This window comes from Brachyhypopomus gauderio, unplaced genomic scaffold, assembly GCF_052324685.1.
Source record: "Brachyhypopomus gauderio isolate BG-103 unplaced genomic scaffold, BGAUD_0.2 sc74, whole genome shotgun sequence".
Taxonomy (NCBI): domain Eukaryota; kingdom Metazoa; phylum Chordata; class Actinopteri; order Gymnotiformes; family Hypopomidae; genus Brachyhypopomus; species Brachyhypopomus gauderio.
In genome coordinates, this window is record NW_027506895.1 from 1266947 (window position 1) to 1287789 (window position 20843).

General features: G+C 46.1%; 1 protein-coding gene across 1 annotated transcript; it reads right to left on the minus strand.

Moving 5' to 3' along the window:
* Window positions 1-1135: 1135 nt before the first annotated feature.
* lgi3 (leucine-rich repeat LGI family, member 3) lies at window positions 1136-20618 on the minus strand. The gene is made up of 10 exons (XM_076990299.1): window positions 20556-20618; window positions 14098-14820; window positions 12136-12207; window positions 10862-10933; window positions 7486-7557; window positions 7093-7164; window positions 6409-6578; window positions 5928-6092; window positions 5184-5274; window positions 1136-4862 (listed from the first exon to the last, which is right to left on the minus strand). The coding sequence occupies exons 2-10, from the start codon at window positions 14322-14324 to the stop codon at window positions 4133-4135; spliced, it is 1671 nt and encodes a 556-aa protein (XP_076846414.1). The 5' UTR covers window positions 14325-14820; window positions 20556-20618; the 3' UTR covers window positions 1136-4132.
* Window positions 20619-20843: the final 225 nt, after the last annotated feature.

Sequence of the window (20843 nt, forward strand, 5' to 3'; positions counted from 1 at the left end):
GATTCGTCGCTATATAAATATTTGGTTTTAACCGTAAAAACTGGAGGGGACTTTTGAAAAAGTGGGGGGGGGGGGGGGGGGGGGGGACATGTCCCCCCCAATTACGTCCATGATTTCAAGATATATTTACATCTGAAGCTCCTTCTACTCGTTAGTTGATCTATTTAAAATCATTAAATGTTTTTGCGCCACCATGTGGCCAAATACGTTTTGCAGAAGACAACTATGAGAAACATGGACCATTTTGCAAGATGATGATCTCCTTAGCGTCTGACTCTAAGAATCTTCTAATTTGTTTAGTGTGTTTCTACCACAGACTATAATATGTTTAATTAATCTATAATCAGTCAGTTTCTCAAAATGCTACTACTACTATTACTATCACTTCTAATATTAATAACAACAGTTTATTCCATTCATCCCATTGATATAATGTTAATGTCCTCCCATTCTCAGTGTTATTCCTGAGCAAGGGGTTCGCTGTTATGAGTAGATGACAAAGCATTTTTGTAAGTAATTCTCAATAAGAGAATTACGAGTAAATGCAACGAGTTCATGACTCAATTGTAAAACACAGCAAAATAAAGAAGTAATTGAATCACTCTGATTCAAGATGTCAGCATTTACCCAGAGCAACATACTATTTATGTGTACAAACCAAATGGGGTTGCCTGGGAAACCCATGACCTTGGTGTTGGTGTTGTGAATGTTTTGGTCTTCCTTCTCTCTTTCTCAGGTGAAGTTTGTAAGAAAAGCAGACAGAGCTTCTCCAGTCCAAACCAGTGTGAACATGTCAGTTCAGGACGTGAACATGTCAGTTCAGGACGTGAACATGTCAGTTCAGGACGTGAACATGCAGGTTCAAGGTCAGAGGTGTCAATTCCAGGTTCAGAAAGTAAAAGTCCTCACCAGGATTGAGCAAAATCCTGGTGAGGACTTTTACTTTCTGAACCTGGAATTGACACCTCTGTCAGGGTGTGAACATGTCACTTCAGAGTGTTAACATGTCAGTCACCTCATAACTCACTCCTGTCACCCAAACCCTGTGCACAGGGCTGAAAGAATACTCTCCCTAAGCCAGTAAAGAAATACTTCAACTTTGAGTAGCAAAGAAAGAATCATAAGGACCAAAATAATCAATTTGATATATATTTTTGCACCAAAGACATAAACATGATGCAACATATCCCAACAGAAGTATCGTGAACATATTTAAATGAATGTTAAATGTTATGAATATGTTCATGAAATGTCATGTTAGTCTTGGTTCCTCTGAAGTTTAAATTGTCATGCTCAGTCAAAGATACAGGCACAAAACATGTGACCTTAAAGCATTTTCAGACAACACATTGATGCAAGTATACAGCAACAAGTTGGAATTTTGCAACGCAACACTATATTAGTGTGGTGTACAAGGATTTTTGTGGGGGATTTTTCTGTATTGACTGATCATAATTAACTATGTTTTAAAGCTACTGTAAATGACTTAAGGTTCTTCTTAACTCTCCAAACATGTGTCCAAAGCCCCTCTCTCTAAAGACATGCAGGCTTGGCTTACCTCTCTATGCACTGCATGCACACAATATATTGGACATGCGGCGAGATCCGCCTCCACGCAGACTGCTTTCCTGATTGGTTAATACAGCCAGACGGTGTTTTTAGCTGCTTATTACAAAACCCAGGACAGTCATGGAGACTGTTTTTTCACTCAGAGCATAAATTTTAGTAATTGTTGTGAAGATGGATTAGATTAAGTAAAAAAAAAGACATACATTGTCTTTTAAGGGGATGTAGTTATTACTAAGGAATCTATACTGAGAAAGGCAATAAGCAAAGCTTGGTTTCTAGAACAGTCTAGGGCAAGAGGTGCACAGAAAACCTTCATGCATTTCAGCAGCTGTGGTGCAGAGTACAACCCCCCCATCCTTATATCTCTGCACGGCTCATAATTCTGAACATTCACATTACACTAACACCTGGTAATCTGTACGAAAAGGATTAGGTTATCAGACAGAAAATGGTACAGTTCTGAACTATGAGTCAACAGAGTACTCACAAAGTAATAATGTTATGAAGCAATACATCTGAGTGGTATATACAGTTGTGATCAAATTTATTCAACCCCCAATGCTGCGAAGGGTTTTATGGAATTCAGTGCACATTTGTAATTGTGTTCATAATGAAATCTTACAAGGACTTGTTAAAGAACTAAATGCAACTAAGATAGCATAAATTTTTTTTGTCATAAAGTATTAAATGGCCTTTTTGTGATTTCTTCATTGACACAATTATTCAACCCCTTTACGACTACCACTCCTAAGAACAGAGGTTCATTCCAGTGTTTTCCATCAGGTATTGAAAACATCTGTGGATGTCAACGAGCAGCAATCAAGCATGATAAGCACCAATTAGGCAGATTTAAAAGGACTGTGATACTCAGCTCCTTCTAGACATCTACTGGTGTGTTTCCAAGCATGGTGAAGGCAAGAGAATGGTCCCAGAAGACAAGAGAAGAGGTTATTGCTCTTCACAAGAATGGCAATGGATATAAAAAGATTGCGAAGTTGTTAAATATTCCAAGAGACACTATCGGAAGTATCATTCGCAAGTTCAAGTTAAAGGGCACAGTGGAAACGTTACCTGGTCGTGGCAGAAAGAAGATCCTGACCGCGACTGCTGTGCGCTACCTGAAGCGTAATGTGGAGAAAAATCCCCGCGTGACTGCTAAGGAACTGAAAAAAGACCTGTCAGATGTGGGCACTGAAGTTTCAGCTCAGACAATAAGGCGCGCACTGCATAACGAAGACCTCCATGCCAGAACGCCCAGACGCACCCCCTTGCTGACTCCAAAGAACAAGAAAAGTCGACTGCAGTATGCCAAAAGTCATGTGGACAAGCCACAAAGGTTTTGGAACAGTGTACTGTGGTCAGATGAAACTAAATTAGAACTGTTTGGGACAATGGACCAGCGCTATGTTTGGAGAAGGAAGAACCAGGCTTATGAACAAAAGAACACCTTGCCTACTGTGAAGCATGGCAGGGGGTCAATTATGCTTTGGGGCTGTTTTGCTTCTAATGGTACAGGAAAGCTTCAATGTGTGCAGGGTACCATGAATTCCCTTCAGTACCAGGAGATCTTGGAGGAAAATGTGATGGAGTCAGTCACAAACCTGCGGCTTGGGAGACGTTGGACCTTCCAACAGGACAATGATCCGAAGCACACATCCAAGTCCACTAGAGCATGGTTGAACATGAAAGGCTGGAACATTCTAGAGTGGCCATCGCAATCACCAGACTTAAATCCAATTGAGAACCTCTGGTGGGACCTAAAGAAGGCAGTTGCAGTGCGCAAGCCTAAGAATGTGACTGAACTGGAGGCTTTTGCCCATGAAGAATGGGCTAAGATACCCATAGGTCGCTGCAAGACACTTGTGTCAAGCTATGCTTCACGCTTGAAAGCTGTCATAACTGGAAAAGGATGTTGTACTAAGTACTAAAAAATAATGTCACTAGGGGGTTGAATAAAACTGATAATGATGTGAGCACAGTAAAGACATTTGTGGTTATTCCATCATAAATATTATGTTATGTTTGTCTAATTTATAAGTGCCTCTTTGATATAATTGTAAATAAGATGACTGAAATGATCAAAATCAATGTAAAACTGGCCAAAACACTTTATTTCAGTGGGGGTTGAATAAATTTGATCACAACTGTAGTTGTTATTGACAGCATGTGACTATCATGGTCAGTGGTGAACAATCGTAGTCTGTAGTTCCTGGACACTGACTCTGTTTGCAGTAATCGTTGATGACGTATGTAGGGTTTGTTTTATGGGGCCATGGGGAGATACATATACACGCAGCCTTGCGTTTCTATTCGTTTACGAGCTCAGGTCCAGAACAGATTTGTCCACTACAGTGAAAGTGCGTTTGTGAAAGGCAGGGAGGGGCCTGGCAGCGTGTCAGGAGGGATTTTCATGAGATTAAAACGAGAATCGAATGGACCGAAATAGACCTGAAGTCAGTACATCGGCACACAGCAGGATTTACAGCCCGTGGTCCCACGGACTCCCCGAGGCTGAAGCGTGGCCCTTGAAGCGTGGCCCCTGAAGCAAAGAAGCAGACGCTGTCTACTTGGCGCTGAGGTCCACCACCAGGTGCTGGTAGGCCACGGTCTTCCCTTTAAAGCTAGCCGCGAGCAGGATGTCCTTGTTGTCGACGGACACCAGGCTGAAGCCCCGGGGCGCTAGCATGTTGAGCTCCTGGAAGGGCTGGAATCGCTGCGTGAGCTCGTCCCACAGGTAGACGCGGGAGAAGGAGTAGTCGCTCCCCAGGAGCAGGTACTGCCTGACGCCCACCGCGAACGGGTACACCGCCATGGTCCCGCGGGACGGCAGCGCCTGCATCTCCACGAACCGCTGGCCCTCCCAGCGCACGATCTTGGTGTCCCCGATGAAGCGCGTCAGGCAGAGGTACAGCGACTTGCGCACCCAGAAGTGCTCCACCGTCTGCACGTCGGCCGTGTCGCTCAGCTGCGAGTGGTAGGCGAACTGGCGCAGGCCGCGGTTCCACTGGTACACCACCGGGGGCTGCGTGGCGCTGGACAGGATCAGCCGGGGCTTGTCCTCCACCACCAGGAACTCCACGTGCGTGTCGCGGTGCCACGGGTGGAGGGACTGGTGGGAATAGAAGCCGTTGCTATTCCAGTGGTAGATGCTGGTGGAGCCCGCTTTGGAGCTGTCCACCACCACGAAGTACCAGTCGCCTTCGATCTGGAAGGTCTCGATGAAGTTGGGTTTGCGGACGCGGGTGGTGTCGATGTCTTGGATCTTGACGAACCGCAATGGACCCTCCTCCCACCTGCACAGCACAGAGGGACGAGGACGACACGGACGACCAGCGGCATAACAAAAACAGATTCATGAGCATACTGAAATTATACTAGATCTCCTAAGTATGGTAATTATGTGGCTAATGTTAGCTAAGTTAGCCTCCTACTAAATTCTGGTACTGAGGACTAAACACAAATTTGAGGCAGTTCTGTGTTTTTCAGGCACTGGAAATATACAGCTTTGCAAACATTATGCTGGATTGTAGACAGTATTTGTAAAATTATTAGCAAATCTGCTATTTTATTCAAATGCTACTTAGCTAAGATGTGTAATATCACTGTGGTCTCACTTGTATATATGGGATCCTCCAAACAGTTGGGCTACCACCATATAGAGAGTATTGTTGATAACCACAGGTTTGCAATACACCGCAGAGCGAGCTAGGAAAAAACATGATCACACACACACACACACACACACACACACACACACACACACACACACACACACACACACACACACACACACACAAACATTTAAAATTTAGATTCACTTGGTCTCAAATGTGTTTTGAAGAGAAAACGTTCATGAAGCTCATTGATCATTGATTCCACCAGTCTTCATACATTTGTGTAATCTAGTTTTGTTATAAAGCCATTCTTCATACATTGGTTACATTTGTGTAATCAGGTTTTCTAATATCTCCATGCTGCCAGTTTCTTGTCTTCATCCCTCCTCTTCCTCCTCCTCCTCCTCCTCCTCCTCCAGGTGAATTCCTTCAGAAGCAGCTTGTCTCGATTAAGCACTGTCATGTTTTTAGCTGTGCCAGCACAGACACTGACAGCAGGAGTCAGACGAGCTCTTACGGCTACACTGTTAGTGGACTGATTGATTTAGAGTGGACCGATCTCACGGAACACCTTCTATCACACCCAGGGGGTTGTGGGGGATGAAGTCCTCTATGTTTCGGACTCGGGTCTTTTCCTGTTTTAGCTGTACCATTTATACCCTGAGAATATATCTGAGTTCTGTTCATTGAACAGCTGACAAAAACTCACATCGTATAGGGAGAAAAAGAGGAAAGGTTTCTTACATGTGATGTTGTAATGAGTTCTGAAGAGCATGTTCACATGGTCCCAGATGAAGACCGTGCAGATCCCGGTGTTCGGCTGAGCGAACACCACGTACTGGTCGTCGTTAAACTCGTACGACTCCACGGACAGAGACTGGAAGGGGTACGTCTCGTACACTGCGAAATCTGCACGAATCCCACAGTCATCAGCAGAGTGAGCACAAAGCCAAACACTTCAGCGCGATGCGGTCAGACAGCTGCAGTCTGACACTCAGGGCCCGACCGCAGCGTCTGCAAAACCCAAACGCAGGGCTGTGCTGCTTGGGTCAGCACACCGGTCTGGGGTTAAAATTCTCAATTAACGTTTAGCCTTGTTTTAGTTTAACAGAGAACGTACAGAAGCTTGTTGGATTTCCTGACACTACAGGGCCTAAATGCTACAGCTGGCCGCACCACTAGACGGACGCATCGTCCTGAAAAGACCCTTCTGGTCCTGCAGTACCTGCACTGATGCAGTTGAAGTCTCGCGGGGTGAGTTCCTGTATTCGCCGGCCGTGGAACTCGAAGGGACTGGCACAGTATATGGCCGGCACCGACGTGTTGGTCTTCTCCACCCAGTCCACGAGCCACTTAATCTTGCAGTCACAGCGGAAAGAGTTCCCTCGCAGGTCTCTGAGGGAACAGGCAACCTGCTTGTTCTATTTACTGAAATCTAAACTTGTAGAGTTTGAAACGGGGCCTGGAACTGAAACGGGGCCTGGATAATCACTTCATTATGTTGACCTAATCAGCAGCGTATTGTTAGATATCGAGTCGACTGTATCTTGACATCCACCACAGACTGCTGCTACTACACTGAGGAGTCATGTGACCTAATGACCCCGAGTCCTGACCCCTGTAGGTGTCATTGTTTGTTGACCTGTTTAATGAGTGACCTGGTTTTCTCCAAAGAGCAGGTGTTTGATATTTTGAACACATTTATACTGCAAATACACCTGAAATGTTTTTTTTTTAACCTGTTTAAAATTTTTTAAATTGAAATGGGTCACAGGGAATATGGTTCATGCCATCAGTGAAATCAGCCTGTCGGTACCATAGAGCAGGTGTGTGTGAGTGATCACACAGCACTTGTTAGCAGCTGTGGGTTTGGGCAGGTTTGTGTGGAAGGTGTTTAGCATAGACTCACAGATCTGTGAGAATGTCCAGGTGCTTGAAGAGTTCTCTGGGTAAAACTTCAAGGTTGTTGTTGGACAAAGATCTACCAGAGCGAGGTAACACAGAAACTCCATGTTATAGTCACCGGCAGGATCACAACGATGATCACACATCTCAAACCTACTTACAGATAACACTCACAGCTACACAGTTACGCTGCACTTACAGATAACACTCACAATTACACAGTTACACTGCACTTACAGATTATATTCACAGCACACAGTCTAAATAAGTCAAGTAAATAAACAAAATAACTGAAATATATAAAGTATAGTACACAGAGTAACTTAATTATATAATATATAAACTCCAGTTCTATAATGATAATAATATGATCATAAGAAGCAAGAGGGGTACACACAGATGCGTTATTGACTTCAGACCTCTGAAAGTGTGTTTGGAGAGGGACTGGATGTCATTATTTTCAATGAACCTGTAGGCAGAAGAAGAAAGATTGAATTAAGGCAGGAGACGGCACCAAGCAGCCAGCCGGGTCACCCTTCCTCTTACGCTCAGTCCAGCAATTAAACAGGTTCAGGAGAGAACCCCCCCCACCCCTTTCTTTCTCCATCTCTTATTTACTAGTAAACAGAATGGATGAAGAGGCCCCCCCCTCTCTGATGGATTCATGAGTCACCATCCCATGGAATTGAATTAGCCGTCCTAATAGATTTGAGGCTCTGCACATCTGCCCCACCCCCACGGCCGCGCTGGCTCATATTCATCTAGCTAATCCTTTTAGCGTAATGATATTGAAGTCGATTCCGTTTTCTCATCTCCACTCTCTCACTCCGTTTCTCACTCCAGGAGCCCCTCTACCTTCGCGTCGGGACTGCACAGGACTGAAACGCTCCCTGAATCTTAAGTCGGTCGTAATAAGACGCATAAGAGGTTGGGTGGAGGGGGGCGGGGCCACACACGAGACCCGAGTGAAATCAGCCACCATCAACCTAAGTAGTATTCAAAAGAAGGCTATATATATATATATATATATATATATATATATATATATATATATACTTATTTTATTTCTCATCAATCTACAGAAACACTCCACAATGACAAAGCAAAAAAAAGTAAAAAAAAAAACAAAATATTTCCATTTACATAAGCATTCTGACCTTTCATATAAGTCATACTTTAACGAGGACTTGGCCACAGCGACGCCCTCTTCTTGGGGAGGGGCCTACTGGCACTGCCATCTGTTGGCCCCTTCTCTCCTCTTTCTTGGCAGAATCATACAAGCTCAGTCAGGCTGGGTGTGGAGCATCTCAACACTGCCATTTTCAGCTCTCTCCAGACATGTTCTGTTGGGTTCAGGTCCCCGTTTGGAACGGGCCACCTCCACAGAGTTGTCCTGGCGACACGTCTTTGTTTTCTTGGTGGTATGTTTTGGGTTGTTGAGTTTTTAAATGTAAAGAGCCACCCTGAGATCTCGGAGATGTTGGCTCGTGCTGGTTTTTACCTATAGCTGCTCTTTCCATCCTGACTAGTCTCCACTTTCTACTATAGGCATGGTTAACGAGGTTTCTTCCATACGTTCTACTGGAAATAGTGTTTGCTTTCTCTGACCAGAGGAACTTGCGTCTCATGGTCTGAGAGTTGTTTACATGCCTGTTGACAAACTCCAAGGGAATTCTAATGTGCCATCTAGTGAGGAACGGCTTCTGTCCGGCCGCTCTACCGTAAAGGCCTGAGTAGACTGATGGTCATCCTGTGAGGTTCTCACATCTCCACAAAGGATCTCTGTCTCTCACAGAGATCACTGGGGTTATGTTATGTCATGGATTATGTCATTACTCAGTTTGGCTGGGCAGCCTGATCTGATCTGGGAAGATGTGATGGCTCCAAACTTCTCTCATTGGAGAGTGATGGAACATACATGCTGTTGGGCACTGTTCCTGAAATGTTCTCGGTTCCTTCCACAGATCTGTTCCTTGTTCCAGTGTCATGACAAAATGATCTATATATATAAAATTACAGCAATGCTTCATTGATTCGCTCCAAAGTGAAGGATTTAAAAACTGAAACTGTTGTGAAGTGGAGAAGTGTGTGTTTGTGTGTTTGAGAGACAGAGAGGTAAACAGAGAGAGAGAGAGAAGAGAGAGAGAGAGAGAGAGAGAGAGAGAGAGAGCCATGTGTACAGATTGAGAGTGTACTCAGCGTATTACAGCTCCTCTGTGTTCCTTAATCTGAATGAATGCAGCCTCAGCAGAACAGGAGAGCACATTACCGAGAACCTCCTCCCGTTGCCTCGGTAACATCATTAGCGTGTGATGGGGAGAAGTGGCCTCACATCAGAGCAGCCCCAACACGCCGGGCATCTATACTACACGTTAGAGCAGCCCCACCACGCCGGGCATCTAGACTACACATTAGAGCAGCCCTATCATGCTGGGCATCTAGACCACACGTTAGAGCAGCCCATCACACCAGGCATCTAGACAACATGTTAGAGCAGCCCCAACACGCTGGGCATCTAGACTACACGTTAGAGCAGCCCCAACACGCCAGGGATCTAGGCAACACGTTAGAGCAGCCCCAACACGCCAGGCATCTAGACCATACGGTAGTGCAGCCCAAACACGTGGGCATCTAGACTACACGTTAGAGCAGCCCCAACACACCAGGCATCTATACTACACGTTAGAGCAGCCCCAACACACCAGGCATCTAGACCACACGTTAGAGCAGCCCCAACACACCAGGCATCTATACTACACATTAGAGCAGCCCCAACACGCCGGGCATCTAGACCACACGTTAGAGCAGCCCCAACACACCAGGCATCTAGACCACACGTTAGAGCAGCCCCAACACACCAGGCATCTATACTACACATTAGAGCAGCCCCAACACGCCGGGCATCTAGACCACACGTTAGAGCAGCCCCAACACACCAGGCATCTAGACCACACGTTAGAGCAGCCCCAACACACCAGGCATCTATACTACACATTAGAGCAGCCCCAACACGCCGGGCATCTAGACCACACGTTAGAGCAGCCCCAACACACCAGGCATCTAGACCACACGTTAGAGCAGTGGTTCCCAAAGTGGGGGGCGCGGAGGTATTGCAGGGGGGGCGCGGAGGTTGTTGGAAGTAAAACATGCGCACGTCGGTGGTGTACTGTTTGAAATCGCTAACTACTAGCGATCGACCGCTATCGCGGCATCAACCCCCCCCCCCCCCCCCCCCCCCCCCCCCCCGCTCAACAACTTAAGATCCCCCCCCCGCTCAACAACTTACGAACGCCACCCCCCCCAGTGGCGATCATCAGTACAATAAGAGGCCACTGGGGGTTCTGAGAGCTAAAGAACCCAAACCCTCCCAGGTGTTTAATTTAATATGTCAGAACAAGGGCCTTTCAGCGGCCGTCCTGCTCCCAACGTCTGGCCTAAAGGTCTGGGCTTTCCGTCCCACACAGCGAGCAGCAGGTATGGAGGTTCAGAGTGCTGTTCTCCAGCGCTGAGGTAAATGGCCACCTCAGCAGTCCGACCGAACGCAGTAAAACCTCAGTGTGCCGGAGCGGAGAGGCACACAGATCGATAACTCTCTCCCAGAGCCACCGAACCTCATTTTTGACTTTCTTACTTTTCTGCTAAGCTATCAGGAAGCTAAAAGAAGTACTTAGATCAAGTAAACCCCTTGAATCGACTGACAAACTTGCAAATTGATCTAATTCGAAGTTGTGTTCAGTGCCTTTTGTCTCTGAGGCCGTGGAGGAAGTACTCACAGATACTGCAGGTGGGACAGGCCTCGAAAGGCATCGTCAGCAATCACAGAGAACGTGTTGGAGTTTAACAGACTAGGGGGGGACAGACAGACATCTGCAGGTTAGAATTCCTTTGTAGAATTCAAATACATTTGAAATACATCAGATGATGTTAAAACCTATATAAACATTATGAGGCATGTTGAATGATAATTAGAGACCCTCAGAAATAGGGTTACATGAGGCAGTAGAGAAGCACACACACCTCAACTGCTTAGTGCAGATGAGATCTGCAAATAAATAAATTATCATCCACTAGTTCATGACGTCTGGATAAAGCAAAGATAGTAACATGTAGGAACATATAGCCAGCTACTGGTTCTGCGACTCTATCAAGTATGTCACACATAAATAATAGATAAATTAAATTTAGCAATAGTCACTAACACAAAAGAATACTATGCACACACACAGATTTCTACTGTTAGTATTGCTTTCTCTCCTCCCCACACTCATCCTCTCTCACTCACACACACACACACACACACACACACACACACACACACACACACACTCTTCTCTCTCTCTCACACACACACACACACACACACACACACACACACACACACACACACACACACTCTTCTCTCTCACACACACACACACACACACACACACACACTCTTCTCTCACACACACACACACACACACACACACACACACACACACACACACACACACACACTCTTCTCTCTCTCACACACACACACACACACACACACACACACACACACACACACTCTTCTCTCTCACACACACACACACACACACACACACTCTTCTCTCTCTCTCACACACACACACACACACACACACACACACACACTCTTCTCACACACACACACACACACACACACACACACACACACACACACACACACACACACACACTCTTCTCTCTCTCACACACACACACACACACACACACACACACACACACACACACACACACACACACACACACACACACACACACACACACACACACACCAGGACAGATGAGCTATTGTTGAGTATGAGGACTGTGTAAGTGGGGATATCTGGCTGTGTGCACTACAACAAGTGATGCTGACCCTGTCACTGATACACACGGAACTGCACACTGTGTCTCATCCATAATAACACACACACACACACACACACACACACACACACACACACACACACACACACACACACACACACACACTTGTTGGTGAGGTACATGCGGGTCAAGGGCAAGGCGCGGTACTCACAGGAACTGCAGCAGGTGTAGGTGAGAGAACGCTCCCTCTGGGATCTCAGTGAAGGCAGCGTTCACCATCGTCCTATACAGCAAAACAGCAAGTGTTCTCAACGTCACCATCAGCAGACTCTCTGACCCTCACCCCATGAGCATAGGAATTCAGTTAAATATATATATATATAACTCTGTAATTGAAAGCTAAGAATATCACACGTTTGAAATCTGGGGGCAGCACAAGCTTGCACATTGTCCGCTGAGAAGCTGCACTGTTGGAATGAGGTGCTTTGGTGATCTACATATCGAACTGCTCTGCCCTGACACTCCCCGACCCCTGTACACGTCCCCCTGACCCCTGGACACGTCCCCCTGACCCCTGGACACGTCCCCCTGGCCCCTGGACACATCCCCCTGACTCCTGGACACGTCCCCCGGCCCCTGGACACGTCCCCCTGACCCCTGGACACGTCCCCCTGACCCCTGGACACGTCCCCCGGCCCCTGGACACGTCCCCCGACCCCTGGACATGTCCCCCGACCCCTGGACACGTCCCCCGGCCCCTGGACATGTCCCCCTGACCCCTGGACATGTCCCCCTGACCCCTGGACACGTCCCCCCGGCCCCTGGACATGTCCCCCCCGGCCCCTGGCCACGTCCCACAACCCCTGGACACATTCCCCCGAACCCCTGGACACGTCCCCCTGGCCCCTGGACACGTTTCCCCGACCCCTGAACAGGTCTCTGTCTGCATCCTCAAGCTTCCTCAATCTTTGAGAGACTGAGGACTCTCAAAAGTGGGACACTTGCTCTTTAACCCTTATAACCCTGCGTCTTTCCTGCGAGACAAACCGGACGTCTTCACCTCGTGAGTAAATGGCCACAAGTCATTATCGCTCAGCACTCTCTCTCTCTCTCAACTCACTCTATTCAACTCAGATTTTTGACTCTGAAAATGCCAAACATTTGCAGTGCAGTGTTCCAGATGCCTCATGAAATGCCTTCGTCTGTTATTTGATATCATATATACATAGAAACAGATGAGCCAGTGATAAAAGTATGTGCGAGCGTTCTCTTGATGCCAGTCCACATGAGCTCAGCTGGTTTGCAAGCCTGGTAAGCCTCAGGGGTTTCTGTTGCCCTTTGTCAGGAGGCTAAACACACACACACAGAACGAGAGAGAGAGAGACACTGGACCCTCTAATCTTTGACTACTCAGTCAAAGCTGACCTCATCCACCCAGTCTGTTTGAGGACACACAGCAGCGAGATGGAGGCTCCCGGAGTGACAGATTCTCCACCTTCTCTCACGTCAGTTCAATCAGCAAAAAACACCAAACACCAAAACACCAAACACCCAAAGCAGAAACCCATCCGCGGGCTTAAACGAACATTCGTGCTAGCATCTCAAACAAAGTAACGAAGTAGTAACAAAGTAACAGTGTCAGGTTATACAAACAGAAAATTAACTTTTTCTGTGGTCCGTGGAGTGTTAATCAATAAACTACAGAGGCCTGCTGAGGAGTTAGTCTTTCTGCTGATGAACCTGCTCTAGAATGTTCTGGACATTACCTAAATGTATTCACCTTTGGGAGACACAGTGAAGGACTTCAATCTGTTTGCATCGACCAAAATCTGATCTCTTTTCTGAATCTGCAACTGTTATGCAACACACACACACACATTTCTAAAGCAACCACACCATCCAGTCAGTTGACACATGACCTGCCCGTTCTAATAGCCAGCACTGGAGAACTTGCACACTGCATTAGAAATGATTGGTTTAAGCCTTTTAACATGCCTTCACAAACAAACAAACTGAGGTTACTTTTGAGACTGGAACTCTGAGCCAATTCTAGTCTGAGGCCCACCAATCAGGTACGAGTACACAGACGGAGAAACAGGCAGGCAGGCAGAGAGACAGGCAGGCAGAGAGACAGGACAACAAAGGCAGCACAGAATGTTGTTTGTGTACTCACAGCGAAATGATTCCTGGTGGGAAACTCTTGGGGATGGCTTTGGTGTCCACGCAGAACGCGCTGTCTTTAGTGCAGGAACAGGTGGCCGGGCAGCGGGGGATTTTCGGGGCGCGGCGCCCCTCTGCGGGACCCAGCACGCACAGCAGCAGCACCAGGCAGAGAGAGGTGGCCAACGGCAGCCTCCAAACCAGCCACGGAGGCACCGTCCTGGGCCTCGCTTCGGACATCTTCCCCCCCTGATCTTCTCTTCTGCAGGGTCTCTGGAGGAGGCGAACGCCGGGCCTCCTGGATGGAATGAGAATGAGATGTGCGGGAGGAGGAAAGAACTGAAGAGAAGAGGTAGAGAAGTGGTGCACTTTTCCAGCTGAAGTCAGCGTGGAGAGGCAGGGGAGTGCGTGCGGGAGGGAGAGTGCGAGAGAGGGAGGGAAAGAGAGAGGGAGGAAAAGAGAGCAAGAGACCGAGAGAGTGATGATATAAGAAAATGAGAGACACGCACACACAGATCAGCTAGAGAGGGCAAGTGCTTCTCCCTGCGTGCTGTGGGTGAGTGACTCGCGTGTGTGTGTGAGTGTGTGTGTGTGTGTGTGTGTGTGTGTGGGTGCGCACGCTCTGCAGCTCCACCAGATCTCACTCTTCTCATCCTCAGTGATGTAGCTATTGTAGCAGAGCCTGCAGGATGGTGGGAGCCAGATACTTCACGCCCACTCACACAGCCTCCGCGCCCTGCACACAGCAACGTCAGCACTGAATAATTAAGCAGAAGGGTTTCAGCAGCATCCCTGCTGGGTGTGTGTGTGTGTGTGTGTGTGTGTGTGTGTGTGTGTGTGTGTGTGTGTGTGTGTGTGTGTGTGTGTGTGTGTGTGTGTGTGTGTGTGTGTGTGTGTGTCTCAACAGCCAACAGTCTGCCACACTGCTTCAGGCTGCATCTTAGATAAGATGATTACGGCAGAACGAACGCTGTCCTGAACACACAGCACACACTTCAACCATCCACATATCCTGTGTGTTCGACTCCATCCAAACTTACTGGTCTGCAAGGAACTGGGAAATATATGTGGCCCTTTATTACTGATTCAGTCACTTATGTTGAGCCAATGTTTCTCAACTTCGTTGTGCTGCCTCTTGTTTGGTGAGCATAAATTAGTTGTTACTAATTTCATGACCTAACACAGGTGGTTAATGCGTTAGTGAATAGAATTACTCAATGGCCGTTCTCAGTATGTTCGTTTAACCTTACTGGATGCTGCTCTTAAGGTGCTACACGATTACGTCAGAAAACCGGCACCTGCGTTAGCGCGAGGCTAAACAGCGCACCAATGTGCGTGTGAACAGGCACGCGGCCACCAGGAGGCGGTAGAGTACAACCCAAAAAACCACGGGAGTCAGGGCGTTTATATCGCCGGCTTTTCGCAGTGCCAGGCACCGTCAGTCCGCGACTGTCACCAGCCGACACGTGCATGTGCGCGTGCGCACGACGCATGCACGCGCACAATTACTTTTTTTTTACATAGGAGGGTCAATTTGCCATAGGAGGGTCCATTTGCCATAGGAGGGTCCATTCAGCGGCGTGCGTAACGGCACTGACGTGTGAAGAGAGGTATTAACGAAGCAGAGGTGCATGTTGAGATCATGTGCGCTTGTCTCTCCAGACTCAGCGGTTCTCCCAAGTGCACAATACTAGCAGCTGCTTCTCCAGTTATGCCTTTTGGTTCCCAAATCTTCCTTTATGAAACCAATGATTTGTTGTATGGGCTGTAACTATTCACATGGTTAAGAGACAGTTTATTAAAGGAGCATACCCAGCAGGCATTTCAACGTTGAATCGACGTTGAATCAACGTCGAAAATGATGGTTGAATCAACGTTGGATTTTGTGTCGATTTTGAAAGGTGAATCAACGTTGATATGCCAACGTCGTTTTAACGTCATACATTCAACCTTGAATAAACCATAAAATTCACGTTCATGATGCTCAAAATTGCATGGGACAGAGGATAAAAACAACTGTATGCCATAATGAAAAAAGAACAATTTTTTTTTTTAGTCTTTCATTTTACTCGGAGTACCACCACACAACCTCAGTCATGGCCTCAAGTCTGGGACTCGAACCCAGGACCCTCCGGTCTCAAGACCAGTTCCCTAACCGCCAGGCCACGACTACCCTGCAAACTCTCTTTAAACCTGTTGATTTGTCATTGCGAAGTTTTGTTTCTGCCTCAAAACATTTAAAACTGTTTAATTGCCTGATGTTGTCTTCCTGGTTAATACCTGCCTGTTTTTGACGACGTTTTTGGACGAATTAATAAAAAAAATTATATTATTATTATTATTACTACTACTACTAATAATAATAATTAATACCACTTTCAAAACCCTCAGCCAATGCCAAAGTGTTGTTTGTACTTTTTTATTGTATGTGTTTTTTGAACTTGAAATGGTAATACAAAGGCAGGTTGAAGATATTACGTTGATTCACCGTTAATAGTTCAACGTTTGCACAACCATTTAACATTAAACGTTGATTCACCGTTAATAGTTCAACGTTTGCGCAACCATTTAACATTAAACGTTGATTCACCGTTAATAGTTCAACGTTTGCGCAACCATTTAACATTAAACGTTGATTCAACGTTGTTTCAACGTTGAAACAACAACAGACAGTATTTCAACTATATTTCAACCACATTTCAACGTTGAAGGTCGGTCGTGTGCCAGCTGGGTATATGTGTTTGTGATTATATATCCTATGCATTCTGCGTATTTCTCCCTTTTTCATCATAGGTGTATTCTAAATCACTTTTATTCCTGTCTTCATTGAAATTCTTCCAGCTTCAGTTATGTAAACCATTAGCGACCAACGAGGCGCTCTCGCCGGTCGGTCCGAACTGGCTCCCCCGCGCCTCGCCGGTTCGGGTCATACACGGTCACTCATTAAGAGGAAAATATTGATTTTAGTTTCAAACCCAAAGCCACTTCCCGACTGGACTGCTAGGCCAGACACCGTGAAAGCCTCTCTGTCCGTCTTTCGCACATCTGTTTGAGTTTCTCTGGGTTTTGGCCCGGAGTGCTGTTGAAACAGGAAGCTCCATGTTCCCGTCTCCTCAGGTACCGTGTTGTCGGGAAAGTCCCACAGCGCTGGCCAAAGCACCATATTTTACATTTTACATTTTACATTTGGATTTATTTCATCGCCACGTAGAATTAACCAGCTAGAAGTGTGCGGTGATGGTTTTAGGGGCCCACAGGTAATGGGGGTACTGCACAGTTTCCAGTAAGTTACATGACTGACCTTGGACCTTGACCTTGGTCAAGGCCGATACAAGAACACTGAAATGCTCTAACATAATATAAGCCAACATAAACCCACAACAATATTCTCCAGCCCCGGGTTTCCTCTAGGGAAATAAATGGTTTGGTGCTCATTTGCACATTCTGTAACCAGTTAGAGCTAAGTTTGCAGGCTCTGATACCACGCCTATATTTAATTCCTTACAAACATATGTAATCTGCTTCATGACTATGTATAAACATGGTTATGGGTTGTTTGAAAAAGATCGTTTTGTTCAAAAATGTATCCAGTATAAAACTAAGATTCCTTGGAAACGATCACATAACCATTTAATTCAGAATAAAACCCAAAACGCACGTTAATTTTTTATTAAAATACTTAATACTTTTTTGTATTTGATATTTATGCTATCCTGCTATTTTAAGGAGTTATACTTTACATGTCTATTTCTAAAAAGGTTTGGAAGTCAGCGTTTATACATTTTAGAGACGCGTGGTCCTGCGTAATATCGAACATTTCTCCAAAATGTGCCATCAGTCACCTTAAGAAATGCACTGCAGGATTATGACATTCTTAACATAAATAATAAATGTGTTTATCAAGCTGTAAACTTCAACCATTAAAACTATATATCCAAGTCAGCTGGTACTACAGGAAGCTGCCTAGATACTACTTAAAGAGCCTATCCTCCTGGAGTTATCCTCCTGAATGGGTTTTCATACTGCACAACGCCGAACATGTAGGCCTAATCAATAAATACGCTGTTACCCTTCATTGAGAATCAATGGCGTGTTCAGTGACACGGCTTTCCAGGCAATATTGATGATTTAAGAACTGCGTTAGTTAGCTGACGCCTTGAAGTGTCGGATGGCCCGTTTGCTGTGTGGCGTATGGGCTATGAAAATGTGAAATCACATTAATTATATAATTAAACTATTTAACCGTTCATTTACGTGTGGACTGAACGCTTACTAAGCCTCATTGGGAGGTAGGTTAATACAGTTTGTCAGCTATATGTCGTTGGTAATATAGCATAACTTGCTCATAGTAAATTTCACAGGATGATGGTGGTGAGAAAATCAACATTCAGTGTTATGGATTGAGTTTAATGTTAAACAGTAGGTGGTGCTGTTGTGCACATTTGCCCACCCAATTCAATTAGAGCACGAAGACATATGGTTGTGGGTGAGCGATATTATTAAAAAGCCTCAATGGGACATCAGCCTCGTGAGTCATTCTTTTTCTCTCTCGCAGCAACCATTTATAAAGGGTTGCCACAGGGAAGATGTATGTATAGGCCATTTTCAAATAACCTGATTCCTTCTGTTCAAGATAAACCCATACGCCCCAGTGACCCAGCCCTGGGACTTAGCATTGTCAGTCTGACAGGAAAACACAACCACTGTTCTATATGCATGCTGTGTACAGTACAGGATTGCACAAGAGAGCAAAAATCACCACATTATTTACACTGCCCATGAATTCAATTAAGTTATCTCAAGCGGGGGCGAAAATGGACGTGCTCAAAACTGTTGTCAGAGCCTGTGAGTACTTTGTCATATGGCTGCGTCTTCCACAGAAACACCAGCTCTTTATAAAACAAACAATGCAACCACGTTGTGATGGCCTACACCATTGTATTCTCTCTTTGCAGCTTAAAAAGCAAATAGAACATGCCCGGAGCCAGATAGCTGTAAACGTAAGGCGAGATGGGGCTTTTCTTTACTGGGTGTCTGTTCAGACATAATGCAGATTTAGCCAAGGGGCTAATGCTATTTAACAAGCTGACAGGCCAAGGTTAGTGAAGCTCACCTGTGTGCATGTGTGTGAGACACTCACCTGTGGAGGTAATCTGATCCAGAAAGGGGAGTGGGGTGGGCGGGGGGTTGACACAGCCTCTAGGGAACAGGTGCATTGTGGGAGCCACATTTAGAGTGTCTAGCTCAGACACCATGCACTCTCTATAGTTTTTATGTTTTAGAAAGACGAGATATATATGGCCTGAGTTCCCAAAGAGCATTTGTAATTGTGTGTGATCACAGGAGATGCTCACGCCACTATTTTAGACCTGTAGTGTTACTGGAGTGGAACGCCCTCTGACTGCTCCCTCCGTGACAATAGGGGTACGGACATAGCAGGACAGTCCTGACCTGTGAGCCATTCTGTCCTGTAGCTGTGGAAGCATACGGTGTTTGTGCACATTCATAGTACACGCACACATGCACAAGTACAAAATGCAAGGGATCAGAGCGTGTATGTAAAACATACATCTTCTGGATAGAAAGGCAGGTTCCACCAGTTGAATGGGTAATCTCTGTTAGATGCAGGATTTGCGCAGTTCTATTCTAAAAAAACGTTTCCATTTGGTAATTCACCGCACTGAGACTTATGGCATGTACAAAAACTATCCACAACGAAGGTAATTTTTCTGCTCGGGAAGACGAAATAGGCCCTAGGTTGGTGTTTCCCCGTCCTGATCACCTAACCAGACACCGTTCACCAAAGACCTCCGTGTTCTCACAGTGTCTGCGGCCGATTTACACAGCCAAGCTGGTCAGCGCATTACAGTCAAATGTGTAAAAGTTCAAGTAAAAATGAATTCTGCCTCCCTTGGGTCAGCTCACTCCTGTTCGGTCAAAATGTCTGAGGAAGGTCACGCTCTTCGTGCCTCTCCTCCTCCCTCCCTCCCTCCCTCCCTCCTCACGTCCACATTTCTCTCCAAAAAGGAGAGAAGGTTTAAGATGCAGGAAGGTCTACCCACCGCAGGACCCCAGCTTGAGTGACAGGTCATGTCATCTTTCTGTCAGTTTTACCTCAGCGCTTAGATCGCACGCCCACTGAACCTAAACAAGTGTTCGCTCGTCTATAAAGGGTCAGGAATTCTTCAAGCCTTTGGCACCAGTCTTATTTAGCACACCATAACCATTATGCACACCACAACCATAGCCATTTTCTTTCTTTCACTTATTTTAAGAGTTATTTTATTTCTTTCCCTTTGAGTAAAAGTGGAAAATTCTGAAGTTTGTACTAAAGCACTACCATTAGCCCAAGAGGCCACCGAGCACAGCACACTACCTGTGGTATATCTAGTCTTTTTAACCTTACGTTTTTTTGATGGAACAAGGTGTTACTATACCGGTATTACTACACTTTGAGAAGGAATGTCTGACCTGTGTCTGCAAAAGGAGACCACGATTCCATTACTGCCCGATCAGTCCTCAGAGGACCTGTGTGAGGTGTCCCCGACACGGACCAGCTAGGGTCCAGCACATTTGGATCTGGTGGAAGCTGTTTAGATCACTTACGCAGGGTCAGAGAGTTTGTTAGGGGGGGGGGGGGGGGTATCTTGAAATGGAAGCAATTGCCTGCCATAGTGCCAAACAAACCGTCTTACCAAACAAAGAGAGGGCAGAATCTAAAAACAGCATGCAACCACACGCTTACATAAGCATGGGTGG

Coding starts and splice junctions, on each gene's coding strand:
- lgi3 (XM_076990299.1), bottom strand. CDS start 14,324: ATGTCCGAAGCGAGGCCCAGGACGGTGCCTCCGTGGCTGGTTTGGAGG. Junction 12,208..14,097: donor CCACCAGGAATCATTTCGCT/GTGAGTACACAA, acceptor TTTGCTGTATAG/GACGATGGTGAACGCTGCCT. Junction 7,165..7,485: donor CTGAAGTCAATAACGCATCT/GTGTGTACCCCT, acceptor TCGCTCTGGTAG/ATCTTTGTCCAACAACAACC.